This window comes from Limanda limanda, chromosome 4, assembly GCF_963576545.1.
Source record: "Limanda limanda chromosome 4, fLimLim1.1, whole genome shotgun sequence".
Lineage (NCBI taxonomy): Eukaryota > Metazoa > Chordata > Actinopteri > Pleuronectiformes > Pleuronectidae > Limanda > Limanda limanda.
This window is the reverse complement of record NC_083639.1, coordinates 21,131,993-21,158,324: the sequence shown is the minus strand read 5'-3', so window position 1 is coordinate 21,158,324 and position 26,332 is coordinate 21,131,993. Positions and strand designations below refer to the sequence as shown.

Genomic DNA, 26,332 nt, shown 5'->3' with positions numbered 1-26,332 from the left:
GCTGCTAACACAGACTGACAGGTCATGTTTTAACAGTAAGAACACGTTAACCTCCACATTTCATTCACACTGAAAAGTTAATAATCATTAAAGTGAATTCAGCTATTGCACATTCATAGAGCTGCTTTTTGATCATCAGGCTTCAAAGTAGAAGTCTCTGTCTCTAGTTTCAAAAGTGTTGAGCTGGAGGAGGACAGGCTGCAGCGCTGTGTCTCGGCTCTGGAGGGATGCCAGTTTCCCTGAGACTGTTCTCCACACCGTGTCCCCTGGTCCCTGAAGGAGCCTCAGATCACGAGCCTTCTGTCGGTGGCTTCTCTTTCATGTTCATGTTTGAAGATGATTCTGACAAAAAAAACATGTTGATGTGTTGATTATTTGAATACTGACATCATGCAGGCTGCTGCTGATGTAGTTCAGCAACCAAAGCCAAACATCCTGAGGCTGGTTGCACCAACAAAACTACGCCCGGTCTTAGCCATGCACATTCATGTGAATGCTGACCTGTCTACTGCTACTTTATAGAAGTGTGTCTGATTAGAAGATCTACATTCAGCACCAGGAGACAGTGACTGCTAGGTGGTCCGATTAACAAATAAGAAGAAGCAGTCACTTTGGATCAGAGGTATGTACAGCTGTATTATCAAAACACCATGACTGAGTGTTAACTTGAATCCAGTATGGACATATTAGTTTGGCAGCTTTTGTCCTGTTAAGTTTTCCAGTCTTGGGAGCAGTTTTGCCACGTCATGATAGTGTATTCAAACCACCTACTGTACATTCTGAAAAGATGATCATATGGTTAATATTTGAAGCCACATCATGATTCACATTTAAGCTTTAGCTTCGGATAAACAATTTTTTTGTTTGTTTTTATTAAAATAATTCTCACAAGAGAAGGTTAGCTTTAAAAAGATGTTCTCCCAAAGAAATCTGACTTCCCCTTTAAAACATTTGAATAACTATTTTCTTACCCCATAAATGTCAACCTAATCATTGCCACCCCTCAGCATAATGATCTTGTATTTGTGACCTCCATCACACACAAGTGGTGTCAGTACCTTTGTCATGGAGATTATTTTCATTGTTGTTTATCTGTTTGTCTTTTAGCAGGTTTACGCAAAGACTACTTAACAGATTTTCTTGAAACATAAGGATGGGACATGGGTCAGGGAAGAATAGAATAACTTTTTGCACATATCCGAACAAAGGCGTGATCAAGGAATTTCTTTCACTGTCTTTAACATTGCGACACACAGAGTTTTTATTTTCACTGAATTCCCAAGATTCATGGATCTTGATGAAAAGATCGCGCATATTTTGGAGCGCCTTCATCATTCAAAGGGACCTTGGCAATGGTATGTGCTCTATTGTGCTTATAAAGCCTTAACTCTTTTTTGTATTTTTTGTATTCTCAAACAAAGTCCAGAGAGTTGTCGGAATTTCAGTACTCAGGTGTGTGTTTACCTGTGCTGCAGTTTCTGTAGATGGACTGGACATATATGAGCAGCAGGAAAAGGCAGAAGCCGAGGATGGAGGATATTGTACCACACAACAGGAAAGCGTAGCTGCCGTGAATTTGGATCATCTGAAGTGAGAGGGACACGGACACGCACACGCACACGCACACGCACACGCACACGCACACGCACACGCACACGCACACGCACACACACACACACACACACACACACACACACACACACACACACACACACACACACACACACACACACACACAGTGGGGTTTTAATCTCAAACAATTAACTGTAAAGAGCAATGTGGCTACAGAATATAGGTTTCTCATGGCAGTGCATCATTGTTCTGACTACTGCTGAAACAACTTTACAATGAGGTCCACACCAAGCTTTCCATACACTCTATTTATTGTTATAAAATTAGTGACATATAGGAACAATAGGATGTGTTCACAAAGAGTCGTGAGAGACTTCTTACCGATCCCACGATCAACTGCAGCATCATCTCTCCTGTGCTGGCACTGGTCACCAGGACAGTTGTGACACAACCTGGGAGAAACACAAAGTGTGTTGGGTTATAGAGGACTGAAACATATGTAGTCACCGGTAAATAATAAGGAAATACAACATAAATGTTCAAATAAATTAAAAAATAATTACACATTTAAAAAAATGTAATAATACCCAAATACATAAAAGTGTAATGTAGTCCAACTTAATAATCAGATGATGGATTGGGGTGAGTTGATGCCCCAAGTTAAGGAGTTTAAGTATCTTAGGGCGAGATGGACAGGCGGGTCGGCGCAGCGTCACTGGTCACGCAGGAACTGTACCGGATCTTAACAGTGAAGAAGCCTTGAATTAACCTGTTAATTTACGTTCTGATCCTCACATGTGGTCACGAGCTCTGGGTAGTGACTGAGATAACAAGGTTTCTAACAAAAGCAGCCGGATTAGTTTTCCCTGTTGGGTGGCTGGTCTCAGCCTCAGAGTTGGGGTGTGGAGTTCAGACATCAGGAGGAAGCTCTGAGGAGCAGCGCTGCTCCAGGCATCTGGTCAGGATGCCTCCTGGGCACCTTCCTTTAGAGCAGTGGTCACCAACATTGTCGAGCCCAAGATCACTATCTAATTCCAAATTACCACCCACTTAGGAGGGTAATATTATTTATTTTTAGCAATTTCTGTTGAAGGCTGAATGTACAAGAAATAAATATACACACAGAGAGGCTGTTTTGCAACTTTTTCTATTCAATGCACAATATTCAAATTAATATCAATTCATATTTACAATGCACAAGATGTAGCTTCTCAGTTTTCCACATCATGTTCTGCAGAGGAGCTGCTACTGCAGCACAGTGGTTTTACATACAGGGTTTGATTTTAATATGGCCACAAATATGATTATTGCCTTGTATGAAAGAAGTCCCTTGTACTCAAATAAATACCAGTACTACACAGTATAAAGCCATGCATCTTTTCCGCTCTGGCAAATTCTTCAGGATAAAAAACCCTTTTTAAACAAGGGAATGGATTCCATCAAAAGAAAAGCTGGAGTGCTTTATTTTGAAAAGGCATACAGAAACTGCTGCAACTATTTGTTTGTGACAATTCATCAGATAAACATTAAAACTCAGGTTTCTCTGTTTATTCTGCTGTGAACCAAGATGTTTATCTGTCTATTACACAAATGTATTTAAAACCCTTTCCGAACACATTTTAAAGCAAAAGCACTCCAGCGTTTCATTTTCGGAATCCACCCATTTGTTCCAACTGGGCTTTGATTGTTATCGACAGAGCGAAAGATGTGCATCTTCATACCGTAGAGTCCTGACATTTACTTTAGTCCATAAACCAACTTGTTCTTGAAGGAAATGCAGGAGATAAACCTGCAACTCCAAAACTAGTAGTGCACACACAGTGCGTGTGACAAACCGACAACAGACACACAGCTGATCTGCGGCGCGAAGACAGCCAGTGAGTCCAGAGAGTTTGGGGATCGACAGTGAAGACTGGGAGATTGACCGATAGATTGCGATCGATGGGTTGGCGACCACTGCTTTAGAGGTTTCTAGGGCACATAATTGATACTGATATTTGGTGTTACGTTGTGTGTCAGAACTTGTGTATGTGTTCTTTTTTACCTTTGTAGTCCATGATGTCCTCTGTAAAAGCAAGCATGGAGGGAAACACGCTGCTAATGCAGAGTCCCAACACACAAGTACCGATGAAGAGAAACACTGAGCTTTTGTAGAAGATCATCAACAGGCATTGCACCAGTATGACTCCCAGCTGCAAGAGGAACAGACGGACCGAGAGTGAGCCAATGACCAAGAACAAAAAGACTGAGTCAACAAAATCTGAGTTCATAGTGTCACCAAAGAGGTGAAGAGGGGAAGGTGAGTTTCCCTAAGATACCTATGCTATGGGGTCTGAGGAAACCCATGTGAATGCAGAGAGCATTCACAGATCATAAAGACAGAATTACTTCAGGTTGAATCAGTCTTGAATCTGCTGAAACCTGGAGTTTAACCATGGGAGGGTAATGTTCAACCAACTGAACTATTTTGGCTTGCTAAACTGTAGTTATGGAGACTACACAGTGCCAATCAATATTTTAGTAAGTTAAGGTAAGTTTTTTGACATTCTGTTTGAATACTCACAACCCTAGGGAACAATGTCATATGTCAAGGAGAGCTCATCAGCTATCAAAGCCCAGGGTTGAATCAGGGTCCTTCCACTTCCCAACTGAACTGAGGCTACACTGTGCAAAACACAGGAACTTTTTAGCAAATATATCACAACTTAAAAGCACTTCTGAAATGTTAGTATCATTTGAAATTTAAAAAGACATCTGATTGGCTGTGGAAACCCAGGAATGGACCAAGGACCTTTAGATCCTTCAGGCTAACGATCTCGAAACTGAACTATTTCAAGAGGCTAATCCACAGATAAGGAGGCTATGCAGTGCACATAACAGAAACTGTTTTAGCAACAATCATACGAAAAATTTTGAACAATATCACAAGAACTGAATTATTATGTGTACTAGTTGTCTGAACCCACAAGCTCCCAAAAGCAGGAGCCAGACTTTGGGCTCTTTCACAGTGTGTGTGTGTGTGTGGGGAGTGGGTTGGCATTGGGTGATGACCGAGCACTGTCTTTGTTCCAAAGTTAGACTGGGGTCTTAAGATATCCATTGTAAGCACATGAAAGTAACTCATCCACAATTGGTCCCTAACTGTTATTGTTTAGAAGCCCTAGAAAAACAGAACTGTCCATGATAATATGAATGCTTTGTTTATAAAACTTGTGTTTACTTTCTGTTGTACTTGAGGTTGTTGATACAGAAGTGTTGCCATGTTATGTGGTGGCTATGAGGTGAAAAGCATCTCAACATCTACTAAAATTTGAAAAGACATCTCAAAAAACAACTTTTCACAAACTTTACAGGGCTTCTATAATGTCACCTTGACCTTTCAACAATGTCTGATCGGCAACGTGTCCCTGAGCGTACACCCCCTTCTACTTCAGCAAACAGAAATTCAGTTACAAAAGAACCAAGCTGCTGGATGTTTGCTTGATATTGTAATAATAAACTATTCAATAAAATAAGCAAGCCTATTTTTTTGCCTAGTTAAGAAAAACTAGGAAGAGGAACGTCCAGTTCATCCCTGTGCCGCAAGATATACAGTGAAGGAAATAAGTATTTGATCCCTTGCCTATTTTGTAAGTTTGCCCACTTGCAAAGAAATGAACAGTCTATAATTGTAATGGTAGTGTTATTTTAACAGTGAGACAGAATTTCAAATAAAAAATCCAGAAAATCACAAAATATTAAAGTTATAAATTGATTGGCGTTTGATTGAGGGAAATAAGTATTTGATCTCCTACCAACGAGCAAGAATTCTGGATTCCATAGACTAGTTTGATTAGTCCTCTCGCTTCAAGAAAGTACTCAGAAGCGCAACTCGTTATCTGTATGATACAGAATCAAAAGACACCTGTCCACAGAATCAACCAGTCAGATTCCAACCTCACCACCATGGGCAAGACCAAAGAGCTGTCTAAGGACGTCAGGTACAAGACTTTAGACCTGCACAAGGCTGGAATGGGCTACTAGACCTTCGGTAAGCAGCTTGGTGGGAAGTAAAAAAACGTTGGTGCGATTATTCGGAAATGGAAGACACACAAAATTACCATCAATCGCCTTCGGTCTGGGGCTCCACGCAAGATCTCGCCTTGCGGGGTATCGATGATCATGATAAAGGTGAGGGAATAAGCCCAGAACTACACACCAGGAACTTGTTAATGATCTCAAGACAGCTGGGACCACAGTCACCAAGAAAACCATTGCTGACAAACTACGCTGTAATGGATTGAAATCCTGTAGCGCCAGCAAGGTCCCCCTGCTCAAGAAGGCACATGTACAGAGTTAATATAAATATTTCAGCCCAGACACCATAGCAAAATGGTGCAATTTCTTTTTAGATTAAATGTGCCCTTGAAATCGTAAGTCATGTGACCAGTTACGTACACTGGGTCAGTGTAATCAGGAAACAGATTGTCTCCTCAGCAGTTGGTGACTTGGTGGTATAAAATACTTCAAATTATGCAAAGTAACCAGGTCATTTGTCTTGCTTGGACTGACAATGAAGTAGAGTTTTTACAGACAGTGAAAGTAAGCAAAGCTCACTTTAAAAAGACCCAATCAGGTTGTCGTGTTGTAAAGGTCTTACCAGGCTTTGTGTGGACACCTGGTATGAATCTAGTCAAAATAGCACACTGAAACAAAAAATATATTACTCTAGACAAAACTTTAGAGCTGCACTCGGGCTTGGATCTAAAACACATGTTACCAATAGGTGCGACTGGGTCCTTAGAGTGCTGAAGATGTCAAAGCAGTTTAGTTTGGTCTTCAGTTCTTGCCATTTTACTATATACTTGCTGTACTTAGAAAATAATCTCGAAGCTAAACTTTTTCTTGTATGTTTATTTTAATAGTTTGAGTTATGTTTGATGTCTGCCTGTTGATCTTTTTTCTCACTGGACTGTAATTTCAGTCTAGACTTTAAGTTGGATTTGTCTTTTCGATGTGCATTCATACCAGACTGAAGGTGAGCAGCGTGGGTGCTGTGTATTTGTAGGACAGGTAGATGAAAGCCAGTCTTCCTGCTGTGATTGAGGCCCAAAATATGCTGTTCAGATAGCCAGCAGTCTTATGGCCCATCAGCAGAGGAGGGGAGATGGCGTAGGTGTAGATGAAACCAGCGTATGAGCCCTGCATGCCAAGAAACACAGACAATTTACACAGAGAGGTCAACAAAATGATTCAGGAACTTTAGTTGATAAGGGTCGAATCCAAACTCAACTCAAAGAATAGCAACAGACTGTTGTTTGACGTAAACAAAAGCATAAATTCTGCAGCAAACATTTTGTTTCATCTCCTGCCTCTTTCAAGCTCCAGACAATGTCTCAACATAATTTTCAGGACATTGGCTGGAGTTCACATGGGAAAATGGTCAGACTGAGTTGTGACTTTAAAATTGTTATTTCTGACATAAACTGTAACATTTAGTCTTATCAAATATAGTTAAAGAGCAGAGCTGCACTAGAGACATCCAGCTCATCCCCCTTTCGGCCGATGCTGCAGCAGGCTACTACACACTGTAGTGTCACAGCTGCAGACATCGCATCCTCAGTCCCTCCTCCTCATCTCTGGAGATTTCTATCATGCTTCCCTGTCTTCCACTCTCCCCACCCTCACCCTGTATGTTAAATGCCATACCAGGGACCATAAAATACTGGACTTACTGTATGCAAATGCAAAGGATGCATACAGCTTCCCTCCCACTTCAGGGAGGGAGGGATGGATGTGTGTCACTGTGGCCTGCTGCACCTGAATGTTAGTTATTTGATTGTTTGAAGCCGGCTACTTATTCCTCATCTATTTATATGGAAATTCTGTAATTTGGTGACCTCTCACCTGATTAAGTCCATGAAAAGCATTATACTCCAGCACCTACGCCCTCTGGTGAGCACTGAGCTGGACCCCCTACAGTTCGCGTATCGGCCAGGCATGGGTGTGGACTGCCACCTGGCTGCATGGACCATCAACTACCTCACCGACAGACCCCAGTATGTGAGGCTTTGTGACTGTGTGTCGGATGTAGCAGTTTGTAGCACAGGAGCCCCTCAAGGAATAGTGCTTTCTCCTTTCCTGTTCACCATATATACATCGGACTTCAGACACAACACAGACAGCTGTCATATCCAGACATTCTCTGATGACACAGCCATAGAGCCAGGAGACTGAGGTCCTTCGGAGTGTGCAGGACACTCTTAAGGACCCTTTATGACACTGTGGTGGCATCCTCAGTGTTCTATGCCAATGTATGGTGGGGTGGTGGATGCACTGAGAGGGACAGGAAAGACTAAATAAACTGGTTAAGAGAGCCAGCTCGGTCTTGGACTGCCCTCTTGATCCCACTAAGGAGGTGGGTGAAAGGAGGATGCTAGCAAAGTTAAATTCAATCATGGACAACACCTCTCACCCCCTACATCATACCGTGGGGGCCCTTAGCGGCTCTTTCAGCAGCAGACTGCTCCAGCCAAGGTTAAAAAAGGAACCCTTCAGCAGGTCCTTCATTCCCACTGTTAGACTGTACAAGACCATCCTGAATGTTAAATAATTGCTGCTTTGGTTATGTTTAGTTACAATAACTTGCACAGTTTTTTTCTCTAGCACAATTTTTCTTGTACTATTTTGTACTACTTTTAAGAAGAAGAAACTCTTTGCACACTTGTTTATTTTATGAACAACCATCTCACTCTTGTGTACAAAAGATTCTATTCTACTATTCATCCTGTGTGTCGTACAAATCATCCTGTGTGTAGAAGTTCCTACTTTTTAATTTAATTCCTATTTTAATGCTATTTTCCTTTTTATTTGTCTTTATTCTCTTGTCTGCCTCATTCTGTCCTTCCTGCTGTAACAAATGAATTTCCCCCGATATGTGGATAAATAAAGTTCTATCTAATCTAATCTAATCTAGCTACAGTAACCTTCCCATTGTTTTTTCCTGATGTCTCACAGTTCCCATGCATCCCCCTGCAGCCTCACAGTTTGAGACATCCTGGCACAGAGGTTTTATGTGTTGAATATCCAATGTGTGTTATGTTGGCGTGAACACTGACTATGATCCCATCGGTGATGAAAAGGATGGCTCCGCCTAGAGCATGTAGGATGAAGAAAGTAGCAGGGCGGCCCCGGAGTGTAGCAGGGTTGCAGCAGCCAAACCAGCTCACGTGTCCTGGAGGAAAAGGGATACAAAGAGATTTGTCACTTCATTTGAATAGCTTTGCGACAAGCACACACACACAAATACATCCATCCATTACCTTGGCCACTGTCCTGGGTGGGACTCGTGTCAGGCAGCGAGTCCTTATCCAGCAGACGTGGACTGTTGTTGAAGCATGGCAGCAATCTCTCGTGGTACATGAGAGCGAGCACTACTGCAGGGACAGGAAGCTGGCAGAATACACAAAGAATCTCTTGTTGACTAACTGAAGAGTCAACACTTCCTGTCAGTTGATTCTGTTCGTGAACCTCCTCTCATACTAGTTGAGTCCACTTTGTCTCATCGTACTCTCTGCTTGGAGCAGCTCCAGTTCAAAAAGAACAGCACAGCTTGGCCTCTGGAGACTTACACACTGAAACAGGTTTCTGTTATTTTTATAGCATTATCAATAAATCAATCAAATTTTATTTGTATAGCCCATATTCACAAATCACAATTTGCCTCATAGGGCTTTAACATTGTGAGACATCCTCTGTCCTTAACCCTCAACAAGAGTAAGGAAAAACTACTAATAACCATTTTAACAGGGTAAAAATACATAGAAACCTCAGAGAGAGCCACATGTGAGGGATCCCTCTCCCAGGACGTACAGAAGTTTAATAGATGTCAATGCAATAGATGTCAATGCCATTATTACTGTATAATCAACAAATGCCTACTGTAGAACCAGTACATAGCATGTTGTTGTACAACTGCAAAGCATCATGGGAAAAGCGCTCACTGACAAGATTCTTCACTTTCTTCCGCATTTGACTTCAGCAAGTTCACCAAGATCAACATTTAGTTCATTCATCACAGTTTTAATTGGCCTGTGCCTTAGAGGCACTCTACACTGTAGATGGCAAAATAATGATCAAAGGTGAGGCTGTTTGTCCTCTTTGGGAACTGTAACTGCCTCATAAAAACTCTGTGTGTTCACCTGTTCACCTGCAGCAGCAGAGGACGCACTATAGACAAATGGAGCATGGTCAAGTGTTCAACCTTGTCTGATTGCATGTCTGAGGTATTTGACTATATCCAAACAAATTGTGTGTCATGTCAAATTTGTTCAAAGTAGATTTGGGGAAAAACTGACAGCCCTGGTAGAAGAGACTCTGGACTTTCTGTGTTATCTTTCCACTTACGCAAATCACACGGTTTCAACCGGCTTAACCAAAGTCCCTGTCATCGTCCAATTATAATAAGTCCTGGTCAATATCACTTATGAGTCTCATGTATTAGTGTCCTGAACTCACATTGATAAGAGCCATGATCCAGAAAGCATAGGACACCCTAGTGACGACGACACCCTCAGTGTACAGAGGATACTGGGAGATGTTGTGCAGTGTGGTTGCATGGCCGGAGAGGCTGCTGCGGAGGTGCTCTAGGTCTGATGAGGAGGACGAGTTGGAGGTCCAGTTGGTCGCATGAACACAGTTGTCATCTGCCAGGAACGGATCAGCCACCAGGGGACTGACCAGTGCTCCCAGGCCAATGAAGAAATGCAAAGCCTGTGGAAGGAGATGCCAAGATCCAAGTATTGACTTAGAGGGCTGCCCAAACGTTTGCAGCTTCCACAGTTACTATTAAATTGTTCTTACTTTTCAAAGTCATGATATAAAAAGTAACCATGCATATCATATGAAGAAGTGGTTTAGCAAAATATGATCTGTACACAGAGGCAAAGCATCAGTGGATTTAACTTGGAGGCCCAGAGTTCCCTTTACATCTTCTCACTCCTATTCACTCCATTTGGTGTGGCGTCAGCACAAGTCAGTGTCTAATTAAAGATGTATGTGGCTAAGTTATAAGATGTGTGTTGAGGCTTGCTCGTCATTGTTATATTGAAGAACGAAGAACTTGAAAGTTTATTTTTAGTAGTAAAAGTATTTTATGTTATGTTGCACTGCTCGTCCCTGCTGTCACTATTCTAGTGGTATATTTACATTGTGTGTCCACAAGGTCTTAATTTTGTACTGGTCAGAATACAATACAGTCACCGTGCCATCTTCAGCCTCAACTCGTGAAAATAAACCAAGAACAGACACAAACAGACAGACGTTCACACCCGTCCTCTCCCCTCCCCCTCCTCCTCTGACCTGCAGGAAGATGGCCGAGTCCTTCTGATACAGCTTCACCAGCTGCCGGTTGGCGATGGTGTCAATCACCCCCATGGCTTTGCCAGCAAGCGCCATGGTGATGGCCAACAGCACCACGTGGTGACATAACGGTATGATGGCAAACACGAGCGAGATGATGAGCGTGGAGGACAAGAGAGCAGCCAGGGAGGACAGTAGTCTAGAGAAGAAACAACAGCAACAGCTTTAATCTTCATGTTTAGAGACTAACAACAGACTCAGTGCAAATATATAGTATTTCTTTTTAAATGACCCCATAGTCATCATATTCTAACCTTGTTGTTATTAAAGTGACTCAGCCCAGGCCAGAGTGACTTCAGGCTTTTTCTTGTTATTGCAGTAAGGTCACCTTGATGCTCTGCTACTGCTCTAACTTTTATTTACCCAGTATAGACACGTTATCTTCACCTTGTATTCCCCATTCTTTCCTGCCAACTTTCCAACTTTAACCTTGTCCTACATAACTTTTAGTTTGCTCACAAGACTGTTCAGCCTGTGATGAAGGCTTGCAATACAGATTAGTGAGTAATCATCACAGGATAAGAATCCTCGGTAAGCATGTGAACATGATGAACGCTGAGGTTTTATGTAATGTTTTCAATGTTGTGTAATCTTTCTGTAGTTTTCCCAGTGGTTATGTCCAGTGTCACAAACAGAAACTGAGGTGCTCTCTCTCCTTGCTGTCTTTACCAAAGTGCTTTCCCAAGATTTAAAAAACAAAAGGTACATTAAAGTTCATGGATATTTACACCCCATCAACCAGAAGTTTAATTCTGGTCACTGCATTGCACAGAAAAACTGTTTTGTCAGCGTCTAGACGAAGAAGATGATGAAGAAGAAGAAGATGATGTGCCCCCTGTGTTGCAACGCCCCTGCACTTAATCAACTATTCTATGACTGGCATTAGTTAGCTTATGCTAATGCTTACTAAGATTTTAGCTGGGAGTTGAATATGATATACGAAAAAGGAAGCATCAACCTTTCTGTGAAATAGAATAAACAGTGCTCTAATCATCCACCTCACACACTCACATTTACACCTAAGGTCACGGTTGAGTCGCGGTTGAGTGGCTGCTCAGTGTGAGGTTCAACACAGACCGAGACAACCGTCTGTACTTTGAATGTTACATATTTGCCAGTCAAATCAAAAATTCAGCCTGGCGAAAGTCTCAATGAAGAATGATGTGGTTAATGAAATGTTCAACATCCGTACACTTTATCAGTCACTTAAATGATTCAGCCTCAAAGGCAGGACTGTCGACTCAAGGCAGTCAAGATCAAATTGGATTAAATTCGCATTCCTCATATTTGTGAGGACGTGACCTTGATGTCCTGAATGGAGGCAAATCGGACACAGCGTGAGGGTAGACTACAATTTAAATTCAGATACTAACTGATACTAATGGGTTGAAAAGTTACACAAGCAAATTTTGTATACGAGGCAAAAGGCCTTGAAGACTAACAACCCAGTCTGACAAATTTTGAGAGGTCAGTAAAGCTTCTGATTCAACAACATTGAAGTATTTTACAGTTATTACAATCGTTAACCTGCCTCCGACACTCCTTATCATTAGCCGTTTAACTCTTTGCGGTTAGTCGATAGCCATCTGTTAAGTTATCATTAAGCTAGCATTTTAATGTGGGAGTTGGACAGAAAACGTTATCGGTCCGGACTATACTCAGGTATAAATACAGAAACAGTAATTATATCAGAGTTGCTGTGAATTTGTTTCTTTTTGTACCTTTTGCCATGTTCACCATGACTTTAATATAGAAAACAACATGGTGAGGATCACTCCCATTACTTCTCCCCAACCACACTCACGTTTTCTTGAAGAGTCCTCCCACGCTGGAGCCCACCAGCAGGAAGAGCTGCTGGGAGAAGAAGACCCAGGTGATCTGCTGCAGGGTGGACTGGGTCTGACACCTCAGGTCCAGGATGGTGGGTCCCAGGAAGGCGATGCACAGGCCGAAGCTGAAGAACACGCTCCAGTAGGTGAGAGTCTGCCTCCAGTGACGCTTGAACAGCGAGCAGATGCGCTCGTCCAGCAGCTTCATGTCGGTCCTGAGAGGAGATGCACACAGCCTCACGGCCACGCGTCTACACTGAGACCAAGAGGAAGTATCAGCGGAGAAAGTAAACAGTCAATTAAACACATTTGCCAGGCGTGCCGGTTATCTCCTGTTGACAAGGACGTGGCGCTGATTGGTTGATGTCCCTAAGGTCCCGCCCTGCTTTGGACCAGCGTCTGTTTCTCTCTGGGAGATGTGATGGGACAATACAGACATATAAATAAATATAATAATTATAATAACTTGAAATGTTACTGGAAACAGCTTGCACACAAAAAGGACGTATGGTTTAGGACAGTAACATGAGCACCTGACATAAGATACATTTATAAATCAATCTTTGTCTCATACTTTTACACAATTTTGATATAGAGAATATTATATATTTCTTAACACTAATAAATATATTTTTGTATTGAAGACCATATATACAATCCCTGTGATCTTGTTCCCTTTCCCAGCACTCTAATTTATTTTTCATCATATGTAATCATCAAAAACTTTCATTCATAATCGTTTTATTCACATGTACTTTTGGTTCGTATTTTTTTTAATTAATTAATTTGAATTAATAGTTCCAGGAAATACAGAAACGATTATATGTATTGATTATCTTTTGAAAATAAAATCTTGCAACAAAAGTGAATGAAACAAATTCAGGTGAGTTAATTGGGTTGTAGCAGTTGTGGGAACAAGTCTATCTTTTCAAAGTAAACGCAAGCTGAACTCAAACGACGTCTGGTGATGAAAATGCAGTTGTCCAATAGCACCATCTGCTGTTGCCCCAAGTTATTGTTCATTTGCATTTGCACTGTATCCTTCAACATGTATATCACATCATCTCATAAAGTTAAAATGAACTATGAAAGAAGAAGACTTTGAATGGGTGAGTGTTCGAGAGTTTTAATAGCTTATATATTGATTAATTAATCAATTATTTACTCAATTTTATGCCGGTTGGCAGTCACAGTACATTCAATTTCTCATTTTAGAACAGTGTAGACAAATCACACAAAATATCACATCTCATACAAAATCTAAACTTTTCTTTTATAAAACATTTAGACATAATCTCTTTTTTTTAATTTCATTTTAAATACAGGGCTCTATTTTTTTATTACAGCATAAAACTCACTGAGAAAGATGAAAACAGCTGTTAAAATACATATATATTATTTCTTTGTCATTACAGTATTTAAAATAGCTTCATTTACCACAACTATAACACAAAGTAATACTTCTGCCACTGAGGGAAGGAAGGGGAGGTTCGGAAGTGTAACATCCACAGAGCGTCCCTGTGAAGTCCCTGGAGCTTTGCCCTGAATTCCCCTCTTCTTGTTGCCATCACCTTTACTTGAGCTGACTAACAGGTGATCAGAGGGTTGGAGGGTCACAACATAATTCTTCCATCAGCGTCATTCACGTTTAGAGGTAGGAACACTTTCAGCAACCATTTAACTTTTATTGGAAATAGTCTCTTCACTCAAACAAACATAACACCCCACACCTGCACATGCCGCTGGATTGCTTTTGGGGTTCAGCGCTTGGTTTAAGGCCCCTGAACACACTCCTCCTTTTGAGGCTCAAACCAACAACTCCCTTGCCACTTTGGTACAAAGATCCCACTATATTGCTGTTAAAAAGACCCCTCACTACACGCTTCCTTACACTGAACCAAATAAAGCCGACATACTGCCACCCTGGTTTGGATAGCATGCTTAGTGTTCTGTAATCAGAGAACATGTATCCAGAATGCCTGCTTTCAGCTTTACACAGATTACATTCAGTGACAACCTCCACTTCCAGATAGAAGGTGGAACATTTCTGCCTAAAAGAGGTTGTGTAAAAGGGGCTCCTGATTATTAGCTTCTCTATCGCTGGCTTGCCTGGAAAATCTTCAATATCATTCATTTTTGCTCCTGCTTGGTAACCTCTTTACATATTCTTAAACAAATTATCCTGGAATGCCTAATCAAAGCCGACTGCTGTCAACTTGCTGCACATTTCTTTAAGACGTTTGCCTCTAATCTGAAAGGCTTCCTCAGTTCAGAGGGACGGTTGAGTCAAGGAATCAAACCTCATAGGGTCGTTCGTACGATTGTCCTTGAGACATGTAATAGTTATCAAGCTCTTGGGATAGTTTGTTCATCTCCTCTGTGTGTGTACACTGTCCATAACAAATAATGTGTACACACTTGCATTAACTGCATTCTATTCTTGGGCACTGTGGAAGCCTCCACAGCAGTACACAGGAAGGGTTCTCTAGAAGACTAAAGCAGGGGAACCAGGATGTGGTGGTTCTTAGTTGAAACTCTTACTTTTAGAACAGCTATGATTTGGAAGAAGTGATAGGGTCAGGAGTACAAATCATCACTAGCAATACATCAGACAGCAGACCACAATGCTTGGAATTTTTGGAGGCATGAGTCAGGTTTGAAATCCTGTAATTTCAGAGTTTTGTATATATGCAAGGAAACTGATGGATGTAACCAGCCCAATTCTGTTTTGGGAGAGGTGAGGGGGTTTCCAATATTGTCGGACGAGCTGATAAGCACTTTCAAGGTAGCATATGGACTCTCACGGCCAAGTTACCAGGATGTGAAAGATGCAAGTATGCTATTTCAGAAGGTCTTAATGAACAGTGTCTGAAACCTCCTCTCCAAACCCTTTCCACAATTTCCAGAAAACTTGTGATCCAACATTAACACACACTAGTTGTAGTAAGTGGTCAAGTGTGAAGGTGGGAACGTTAGCAGGGTTGGAACTTCTCTTTCCAGCTATCTTGTTTTAATGCTCTCATCTATTTCTTGATGTGAGAGACTGATAATGGAGTTGCACTCATATGTCCACAGCACTGCTAGGAGGAGAGACTGTCAAGTACAAGCAGTCTGCAAATGTGTGTCATCTCCATACTTCAACCATTCATCACACCTCGCCTCTATCAATGCTGTTCATCTCATCATCCCATGTTTGTTCTGCAGTCATTCACCAAAACTTTGAACCCTTTTGGCCTCTGATGTGATCAGATAATAGGTTACAGAAAAAAATATTCTCAAATATAATATAACAGTCTCATAAATGAAAGGTATAAATGGATCTTCAACTGCCTTGGAAGGATTCTTGTACCATCCATCTGCCCTCTCTTGCTCTAGTTAGACATACATGCGACCTCCACTCCTTTTCTGAACCATCTGCATTGTCTGGTCATGCTTGCACATCTCTGAGTGTCAACAGTTTTCATTGTGCGTACAATCCAACAGTTATTTAATACTCGGGAAGGGTTCAGTATGCCTCAGTCTTAGGTTCTTATAGGATTTTTCTACGCCTTCTCAAATAATCTGAAAAAACTGTTCCCTCTCTCAAGCTCTGTTTTCTCATTCTTCACACAACTTCTTTCCTTTTTTTTCAAGTGCAGCACCATGACCTTTGAGGAGAGCCTGTCCTCCATTATCTCCATGTGATTACCTCATTTAGCCCATCTCTGTGACAGCAGACTTATTACCCACCACACATAGGGCTCTTAAGAAAGCTGTAAACACATTTCAGATGATGTTATATGACACAACTGTAATTAATGACTTTGTTTCAGACATCCTGCCCACAAACCAGTCACAATTAAGGAAGATGAAAGGAAACATGTCTTCTAAAATCTACATCAAGTCCTGTTGTTCTTCACTTAACATCTCTGGAGCCTCAAAGCAGCATGTCTCATTCCTATTGAGGATGGAATCATCAATATTTACAAAGGAAACAGTCTGTCACCATTTATCTTACTAAACCAAATTATAAAAAAAAGATTTGGTCCGCGTTATTTAAAATCGAGAAATAATTAAATAAATTATTGTGACATTTTTTTACGCAACTTCTTATCAATAGGTTGGCCGATATCAAAGTACAGAACAACTTAGTGACTGGAAGTATGATGGTGATAGGAAGCCACTATTGCGCTCCACACAAACTGTCTCCATCTCTTTCATATTGCACTGTTAATTAATAAGACAACCTTGATCAGACCCCACAGGTTGTTTATGTGGCCCCAACCCTAACCGTGTCATTGGCACTGGAACCCCTCCCCTCAGCATCTCCTTGTCTGCAGGAACTCAGCAGCGCTGGACGCGGAGTGTTCAGATGGAAACAGAGTTAGGAAAGATTAACTGTAGCTCAGCAACATGCCCCCATCACTTTTCTTACTGAAGATCACTTCATTATCAAGGGCATAGGATTTAACCTCTGGGCTTACTGGGGCTTCGTACAATATGGGGTCATATTTTCAAACCACAGTAGGTAAGAAAGACACTTAAGGAAAGGAGCAGGCGTCAGAGGACACTTCTGGTTTGTGCAAATAGGAGACTAAGAAATACAAACACTCGCAATGAGTTATTTACAGACACAGAGCAAAAGCCTCCTAACACACTGGATGCACTAGATCAAATAGAGAGTCTTCACAAGCCAAGATATCATGCACAGTTTACTAAGGCAACTTCAAGAGCTGAAGTGAAAGTCAGCTGTTAACACTGCATGGAACAAAACCCCACGATGCGCTGAAACATGGAGTCGGTGTCGCAAGGCAAATCTGCTTTATATTCATAATGGAGTCAGATGAACAGTGTGATGCTACGATTTCAATGTCCAGATTATTTGTGTGTTTCAAGGCTGTCAGGTCACATGACACCTGAGCCACATGAGCTGCCATACTGGGGGATCTTCTGAATTGGACATTTTTAATTCATCACAGATAAATCCGATTAAGCTTAAATTACGTCACATTATGAGCTATCTTACATATTCAAGTAGCTAACCACTGTTACTTTCCCCAAACATGTTGGATTAGCTATACAAGGTTGAATCTCTTCTGTGGTTTCTATTTGAGGTTGGAACGTTTTGCTTAATTTGCCTGTTAATGTGTGAATCCTTTTTAAAAGTACACACTCTGAGTTTGTTATTTAGCAAGTGTCTAATAGCACCCAGGGCTATAGCTACAGGGACCATTTTCTATAAGTGACAGCATGTTTTCAGCTAATTCTGTATAAGCTAACAAATTAAAGCATTTTCAGATTTAACATGTGTCCATTTGACAAAGTTCCGGCCAAAAATAATAATAATAATAATAATAATAATAATAATAATAATAATAATAAAAAATGTCCCTAACAGAATTACTCTTGTTCTTACAGAAAAGGCTTTAAAACCCTTTTTTAGACAAAAAATACAATAAAAAGTTCATAAAGCAAATCTGTAAAGTTAATTTATACATTAATTTGGGGATGCACAAATACCAAATGTATGCGAAACATTTGATGCTAAATCAAAAATCAGAGTGTACCTTTGAGCTACATCTTTGTGTTTTTTTGGTGTAGAGATAAGCCTTAACATAATTAGTACAAAACTATTTGAAAAGAAAATGACCTCAGAAGATTTTTACACAAAACTGAAGCAACTTCCTTTCGCATCCCAACTCTCCTGTTTGTTTGACCCAGTGGTGTTCAGGCAATACTTCTTCACACTGACAGTTAGATAATGTTCCAGATGTGGTCGCTACCGTGGATGGCCAGAACACCGGGTGTGTGCTGAACAGAAATGATACATGTCAGTCCTATGTGAAGAAGTTTTATTTAGTGGACAGTTTTTTCCTTGAAATGTGTGTGTGTGTCAGCAAGATACTTAAATATCTGCTGTCTCTACCGCCACTGAGAAATGGCACGTTTGCAGCTGATTGTGCAAATGTATGCAAATGTGTGTTTGTCTCAGCTCAGTCATTTCAAGCGCAGTACAAGTTAGTTATTTGCAGAGACCATGTGTGTCTCCACAGTCAGCTGCCATAGAAATGAGTGAGTGCATGTGCGTGTGTGTAACTGAGGCATGCTTGTGAATGTGAGCAGCTGTGTTGGCCTTAGTGCTGTGGTCTGTAAAGGCTGCTCCTCTTTAATGTGCGTCTCTCGTCCCCCTCCGTGTGTCCTCTAGAAGATGCTTTGTCTTCGGTTCTTTCCTCGAGCTGAGGAGAGACAAAGTGAGAACACACTTATTCTACACTTGTAATTATTCACAGTCTATAGTCTATAGACACAGTCTATTTACAGGAAAGCAACAACTCCATCTTTTCCCTGAATGCATCACCCCTTTAACCTAAATTAACTTGATGCTTCTTGGTGGTACTCAGGTGGATATGCAGTCATAGTGAGACTTTAAATTAAATTAGCTTATCAGAGTGTATACTAGACTAGACAGTAATTGGCTTGAATATGAAAACAACCCCTTGGTTATTAGTCCCTGTGAGACTCATTGTTCTACTATTTCATTTGTGTCACAATAAACAAACTCAGCATGTCGGCTTCTTGCAAAGCATTGCCAATTAGCAAAGTACATGCTAACCCTGTTGTGGTCAAGAGTAAAACACACACGAGTTTAATACTGTTTCACTACAAATAATTCAGGAAACTCCCATTGTAAGAGATAATCCATCCCATAGTTATCAATAAATACTTTGTTAGTCTAATGTGTTTACAAAACACGACATTACGAGAATATAAGGTGAAAACAAATCTTTTTTATTTACAGGTCTAAGATGTGCAGAACTATTTTAACATCATAACATAATTATCAGAATTGCCCAGTATGCGAACAAAGTGTTTGGCTACTAGTAACTATGACTTGTAATCAGCTTATAGTGAATTCATATCATGTCACTTGTGGCGGTCACTTACTTAAAGGCTGAAACACAGAAGTGCGGTGGCCTGGGTCCTTCTGGAGCTGCACCTCTCTGAGGGAAAACACTGAGCCAGCTAAAACAAAGAGGAGGAGAGAAACACTGATCAAATCTGTGTGTCGCCCAGACGTTTTTTCTTTGGCCCAAAATAATTGAAGATTGAAGAATAGAAGATTTTTTTTTCTCATAAGCACTGGTTTAATCTTTGACAGATTGTTTTAGCTTGTTAATAATAATGGGCATCTTCAACCAAACACCTAAATTATTTGGTAAAAAATGTCTTCAGATGTAAAGTCCCACATTGTTTAGCACTAGCCTTTTTAAAACGTTTAACATGTTATGTCAAATCCTTCCGAGCATTTTGTTTCAGGATGTTTTTCAGAACTTCTTTTCTGTTCACAGCTGAGTTACCGAGACCTGTGGATCTAAATTACACCTGAGAAGCCTTTATAGTGTGTGAACAGTGTATTTATGTGTGTGTCTTACTGTCTGCCAAATTGTGTATATTATCCCCCAGAGTCAGGAAGTAGGGGTGTCGCAGAGAAGCTTCAGCTGACATTCTGCTCCTGGTGTTGTACTGCAATCAAAGCGCAAAAGCAGTTGATTAGACCAACTGTGAGATCCATGTTCAGGTCTGACTCAATCCCGGTGTGTGAATGTCATCGGGCTTTTGTCTCATACCAGCAGCAGAGCAGACAGCAGGTCAATCCCCTCCGTGTCCAACCTGGTGGAGACAAAGAGAAGAGCTCAGTTTGCACATACTATGAGTGTTCAGAAGAGTTACTTTGTTACTGGTAATAAAACAAAATAATAAAGGGATAAATATATTAATGCGTGTTATGTATGTATGAGAAAATAAGGTTAGTTACGTAGGCAATAATACATTTTTATTGTTAAGCTAAATGTAACATAGGGCAGATAATACTAATTCCAGTGCTGCAATAAAATAGTATAAAACGCTATTATCCATCAGTGTATTATCTTATCTACTAAGATCGTTGACTAAGTTTAAAACAATTTGTTAATGTAGGTCGATGAAGCTGTTTAGCAGCACAGACCTGGGGCCTGCACAAAGCGAGTTCAACTATCCAGGCCAGTCTGATAACCTGGACTACGTAGCTGGTTATCAACCATCTCAGTCAACTCTGGGTTTTATTATGCCGCTATGAGCACGTCCATGTGTCAGAGGTGGACTTTTTTTTGAGCAACATTGTAAGAACCACAAATAAAGTTCTTATGATAATAGCACCAATTTCGCACCTTGTTTAGAGACAAATTGTAATTTGTGTATATGGGCTATACAAATACAATTTGATTGATGATTGATTGATTGAAGTGCTGATATCTGGCTGTAGAGTCTGTTAAAGCAAGTTACACAATTCGCTTTCAACAAGGTGAAATGTATATGATGATAACCAGAAAAACCAGAGTGAACAAATGAAAAGTCTGGACCAGCAAAACAATTACACTGAAATCTGCTGACGTTTGTTTTTTCTTTAATGTAGCCTAAACTCTTCTGTCCCTGTCAGAATCCTATAGATTGATGACTCTGGTACCACAGTCCTGATTGGTCAGTAGTTCGGTCGTTGAGAGGTTTCCACCTCTATTCTCAAACTCAAACTAGCAGTTTAAAAGAAGTTACCATGGTGATTTACCGCAAGGCTAAAAACTCTGAGTTAAACCTCATGTTTCAACAGTTTCAACAAGTTAGCTGACAAGTCTAGCAGGTCCTGTTATTAAATTCCGCTTAATACAAATAATCTATTCTGTCTTTTTGACATTAATCTTCATATCCTTTGGACTGAGCCTGAACTTGTGTTTGGGACAAGTAGGCTACAGAACTTCACCTCACTTCACTTTTAGCAGGATGGCTAATATGCTAAAATAAGGTGGTGAACATTCACCGTGTACATCAGTATGTTAACACTGTCAGTGTGAGCACGTTAGCATGCCAAAAGCATTTAAGTGAAACTAGCACAGTGTAGTTCAGCCTCTTAGGCCAGCTGGTATGGCTGCAAACAGTTCATCTCGTCTTTTTTGTCTCTTCTGTCACCACTCATCTGAACAGACAGAGAAATGTCGTGATACCTGGGTACGTGGTTGATGAGAGCTTGAGGTCTGTACTGAGGAAAGAGGTAGGACCGAAACTCGTCATTACTGCTGATACCAGGCCAAGTGTCTTCTGTTGGAGTGCCTGAAAGAAAAGGAGTAAAGGAACTGTGCCGTCATCTTCTCACACAGGACACTGTCACATCATATACTCCTTTTTATCTGGCCTGAAAAGATGCTGTTATATTCTGTTGCTCTGTTACCTATGAGTCTGAAAACGAGATGTAGCTCCTCCTTCACAGTGGCACCAGGAAACATGGGACGACCTGTCGCCATCTCAAACATGATACAGCCCACTCCCCTGGAAGAGGACGGAGAAGATCAATTCATGTTGTTGGTGAGGCCTGGTTCAATAAACACACAGCTCAAAGTGTGCTAATCATAAGTGCAAACACGTATGGTGTGAGTGGGTCTTTTTTTCCATCTAGGATGGTGTGTTGAAGAGGTGTCCTGTTGTCTGATGAGATGATATGTGAACTCATAAAAGCCTGTCGTGTTGTTAGAGAGATACAGTTGTCTCTCCATTGCAAATTGCGGCTGGGCAAACGCACACACAGGGAAGGTGAACGCAGACGAATTACTCTCCATTGTGTGATAGTGACTCATCTCTCTGCTAATAACTTGGGAGATTGAAATAGATTCAAAGAAAGCCTGGACTATCCTCACGCTGTTAGGTCTCCATCTAGATTACAAGGTAACAGTATCACACAGAGCCAGGGCTAGCACGAGCGTGTTGAGGACCCCATGTGCTGTGTGCTGCCCTAAAGATTGAAGCATGTCAGCTCTGTTCAGATCAAATACAGGTTAAGGCCACAAGTGACGTGTGAGCAGAATTATTAATGGTGGGTGGATCGGGGCCTCAAGCATCTAAACTAATAATAGTTAATCACAGCTTTGATATGAGCAGCATTGGAATCACTTCCTAAACAAACTGATCTCGCTCATGTCACATTAAGATTTTTTCGTTTGATTATTAACCTTTTTTACACGTGTTATTAAGTAATCAACAAGACTTGGAAGGTGGAGGGGGTTGTCCACAATAGGTCGGTGGTTAAATTCCCAGCTCCTCCAGTCTTTATTCCACAGTGTCCTTGGGCAAGAAAATGAACCCCAAATTTCCCCTGAAAGTGTGTGAATGGCAGGTGATAGAAAGTGTACTGCATAAAGAAGCACTGTATGAATGTGTTTTTGAAGGCGACTTGTAGCATAAAAGTGCTAACTACAATTCATTTACAGTTACCTGATCCAGATTGGCCTTATACTCTTGGTTGTAATATGTTTGAATAAATACGTTTTGAATACAAAATTGCTGAGTAAAATAAATATAAAATAAAAAATATATTACAAAGAATTTCTTTTGTGAATTTATCCATCATTTAATACTTGAAAACACCAACGTTAGTGTCAGTTTGGCCAGTTTTGATCCGTTGTTACTTTGCACCCACATTGTGTTGTTTTTCCCACCTTCTGAGTTGCTAAGGATAAAAGCGTCAGCTAAATGAAATGTAATGTCTGGTCTAGTAAACCAAGGAGGTAAAGTGCAACTTAGACAACTAATAATCAATGTCCTACTCACCACATGTCGATGGGTGTGGAGTATTCTGTAGAGCCCAGGAGCACGTCAGGGGGCCTGTACCACAGAGTGACCACCTCATTGGAGTAGGTCTTAGTGGGGACGGACTTGGCCCTGGCCAGACCTGACAACAAAAAAGGTTGTGAGACCTGAGTGACAGCAGATTGGATTTAATCAGACTACATTTACAAACCTTAATTTTGACAATTTGACAAAGATTATGATACATAAGTCTAATATAGTGAATTAGAGCAGTAATATCCTCATATCCTCTTCTGACATCTACACATTGTGTTGTCATAGAGTGTCCGACAGATCACTGAATAAAAATATTCGAAATACAGTTTATTTGCTGCGTCGAGTTAAAAATATTGAAAAAGAGTAATGGACCTCCAGTGGGCTTGTCTACCCACTTCCAGTAAAACAGAGAGAGGGGCATAGTTGCTAGGATACAGGAAGCAAAGGTGCTAAAATGAAGAAGACTTAAGAAATGAGAGTAAAATAAAATTGGAAAGTGAGTGGAGCCGGAGTGTAAAAGTTTGCTTTTTTAATACCGAAGTCAGCCAGTTTGAGCTCGCCCTTATCATTGATGAGCAGGTTCTGAGGCTTTAGGTCTCTGTGGAGGATTTTCCTCTTGTGGCAGTAGGACAGGCCACGCATCAGCTGGAACATGAAGATCTGTAGGTATACAGTGAAGATCAAACTTAGACCTCATTCTTTCTACATGTTATAATGGAATACAATGGTGGTTCTAGCCTGTAGGGCAACTTGGATGACAACCATGAATTACCTAAAATACATACAGTCATACTTTAACAAAAATGTCAAAAATTAAGTAGATATATTAAGAACATTTCTAGAATACACATAAAAATTCAAAAAAGTAAATTGCACAAATCCTATATCACACAAATAGAGCAACACACTTATTAAAAGAGAAGCTAGTTATGATACTATTTCACATCATCCAAGAAACACACACACTAAACTGGACAACTGAATTCTGACCTAATCATTAATATCATAATATGAAATCATGAAATCATTTATCTTGGGTGCTACTGATGCCAAACTGATTTATATAACTTGTTTGTTTCCTCAGGCTTTCAGCAGAGAGACGTGAGGTAAACTTCTGCCCATATTTAAATCTGCCATTAATGGATTATTTTTAAACTAATGTGGCCACGTTTTACTGGGAGTAAAAATGTGACAGATGACCTGTATCACCCTTTCGCAAAATCAACAGAATGTCTGCCCACATCCCTATAAAGCATCCCGTTCCCTGAGGGCCTAACCCTAACTAAACATATTCACATTCTCATAATAGACACGATACTTCTATACTTCAGCAGCTGAGCCGTCCTCTGAGGATACGCAGCCTTGATGTTTGGCAAATGTCCCCATTGTGGGACAAAGGAAAAGATTATCTTGTCTTTTTTAGGGGTTGAGTGCAGAAATTCAACAAAATCTTAGAATGAAAAGGTAATACTGGCTCTGCCTCACATCCCTGAGACTTTCTGCTTTTGTAAAAAGTCTTTTCAGAATCTTAAAAGACTCCTTGAATAATAAATGTGAAAAAGAATGTTGTGCTACACAAAAGATTTTCAACCTATTTCCAGAGATGCACTTTTTTAAAAACCCAAACAAAGATGGTGGCCAGAAATAACAAACTCCTTTGCTCAAACTGTTGTTTTTCAGATGTTGTTAATATAAAATAAATAAATATATTATAACATTTTTAAGTGATTAAACTGATGAAAATGGTTTTTATTTAGCAGTAGACTGAGTATTCCTTTAATCCATGATGGTTAGAAGAGAGTCTGAACAGTCTGAAAATACCTTCAGAGCTTGGTCGAAGACCCTCTGGCTTTTTCCAAGCTCACCAATTATTTATTTTTCACACTCAGTTACTAATGAATCATGTGGTGCATGTGTCAGCACAGATGTAACCCAGTACATGTGCCTGTCTGTCTGAGGTGTGTGGTTGGTGGTGTGCCTGACATCTGATGCAGCTGCGGACAAATAACTTCCTGGCGTGCAGCTCACCTTGACGTTGTTCATGCTCATGAGATTCCCGCAGTTGTCCAAGTACTGTTTAAGGTCACTGTCCTGGAAGACAAAGTACTTACAGTATTCACCTTCATATTCATATCTATATTCCACTTTCGTCTTTGAGGTCAACACTTTCGGCACTTACAAGATACTCAAACACCAGCGTGAGGCAGCGGTCCGTGTGGATGATGTCATGCAGCGTGACGATGTTGGCGTGCTTCAGGTTCTTCAGTAGAGACACTGTGCGGACAAAGAAAGGAGAGAATGCCCCACCAGTAAAACAACAACACTAGTAACTACAACAAATCAATCTCTCATCACCTCAAAGCTGCTTGAACAATACCTTAGCCATGATTTAAGGTTCAAAATTTGTTTCAATGTCAGTTATCAGGAACAAAAGTATGAGATCAATAAACCACGCTGCTGTGTCCTCAGAACAGGACATGTAGTTTAAACTCTATAGTGCACATATCTTCACCAAGGCCCCATAGTCCTCTTAAACTAAATCAAGCTGCACAAATTGGAAACACTCATAGAAATATTCAAGATTTTTTAATTAGAATCCATGAATTATTCCCTGTGGAATCAGTGAAAATGTCTGTCAAAATGTGAAAAACATCAATCTCACAATTTTGATAAAAAAGAAAATCATACCAAAAAAATCAGTAATTTGTACATTTCTTCCAATCCACACCATGATGGGTTCTTCCTAGACTGCATCCTTCCACCAAGTTTTGTGATAACCTATCCAGTAGTATTTGCATGATCTTGCTCAAAATCTAAAACCACTAACATGCATTGTTCTTTTAAATGAAAGGTATTAAAATTGAGTTTCGTGAAAGACAAGATCTGAGAAATGTAGTAAAGTCAAT

The 26,332-nt window shown here is 40.5% G+C and overlaps 2 protein-coding genes across 2 annotated transcripts in view; both read right to left on the bottom strand.

The window, feature by feature from the left end:
- Window positions 1-289: 289 nt before the first annotated feature.
- Window positions 290-13,008, bottom strand: mfsd4aa (major facilitator superfamily domain containing 4Aa). Its single transcript, XM_061070598.1, has 10 exons — window positions 12,776-13,008; window positions 10,912-11,110; window positions 10,069-10,323; window positions 8,874-9,003; window positions 8,670-8,785; window positions 6,580-6,753; window positions 3,617-3,764; window positions 1,954-2,024; window positions 1,465-1,585; window positions 290-342 (listed from the first exon to the last, which is right to left on the bottom strand). Exons 1-10 carry the CDS (start codon window positions 13,006-13,008, stop codon window positions 290-292), a joined length of 1,500 nt encoding a protein of 499 aa, XP_060926581.1.
- Window positions 13,009-18,980: 5,972 nt separating this feature from the next.
- The window catches only part of cdk18 (cyclin dependent kinase 18), a 40,559-nt gene continuing 33,207 nt past the window's right edge, over window positions 18,981-26,332 (bottom strand). The window contains exons 7-16 of the mRNA XM_061070187.1: window positions 25,606-25,700; window positions 25,455-25,517; window positions 23,963-24,086; window positions 23,412-23,532; window positions 22,039-22,136; window positions 21,815-21,920; window positions 20,408-20,450; window positions 20,213-20,303; window positions 19,725-19,802; window positions 18,981-19,015 (exon numbers count right to left, since the gene is read on the bottom strand). Coding sequence (XP_060926170.1) covers window positions 18,981-19,015; window positions 19,725-19,802; window positions 20,213-20,303; window positions 20,408-20,450; window positions 21,815-21,920; window positions 22,039-22,136; window positions 23,412-23,532; window positions 23,963-24,086; window positions 25,455-25,517; window positions 25,606-25,700 — 854 coding nt within the window. The remainder of the gene's footprint in view (window positions 19,016-19,724; window positions 19,803-20,212; window positions 20,304-20,407; window positions 20,451-21,814; window positions 21,921-22,038; window positions 22,137-23,411; window positions 23,533-23,962; window positions 24,087-25,454; window positions 25,518-25,605; window positions 25,701-26,332) is intronic.

Bases quoted from the DNA above. Each gene is read 5' to 3' on its own strand.
- mfsd4aa (XM_061070598.1), bottom strand. From the start codon at position 13,008: ATGAAGCTGCTGGACGAGCGCATCTGCTCGCTGTTCAAGCGTCACTGG. The intron at 8,786-8,873 runs GTAATGGATGGA...CTTTTCCTCCAG, and splicing joins CACCCAGGACAGTGGCCAAG to GACACGTGAGCTGGTTTGGC. The intron at 2,025-3,616 runs GTAAAAAAGAAC...TGTTTCTCCCAG, and splicing joins GGACATCATGGACTACAAAG to GTTGTGTCACAACTGTCCTG.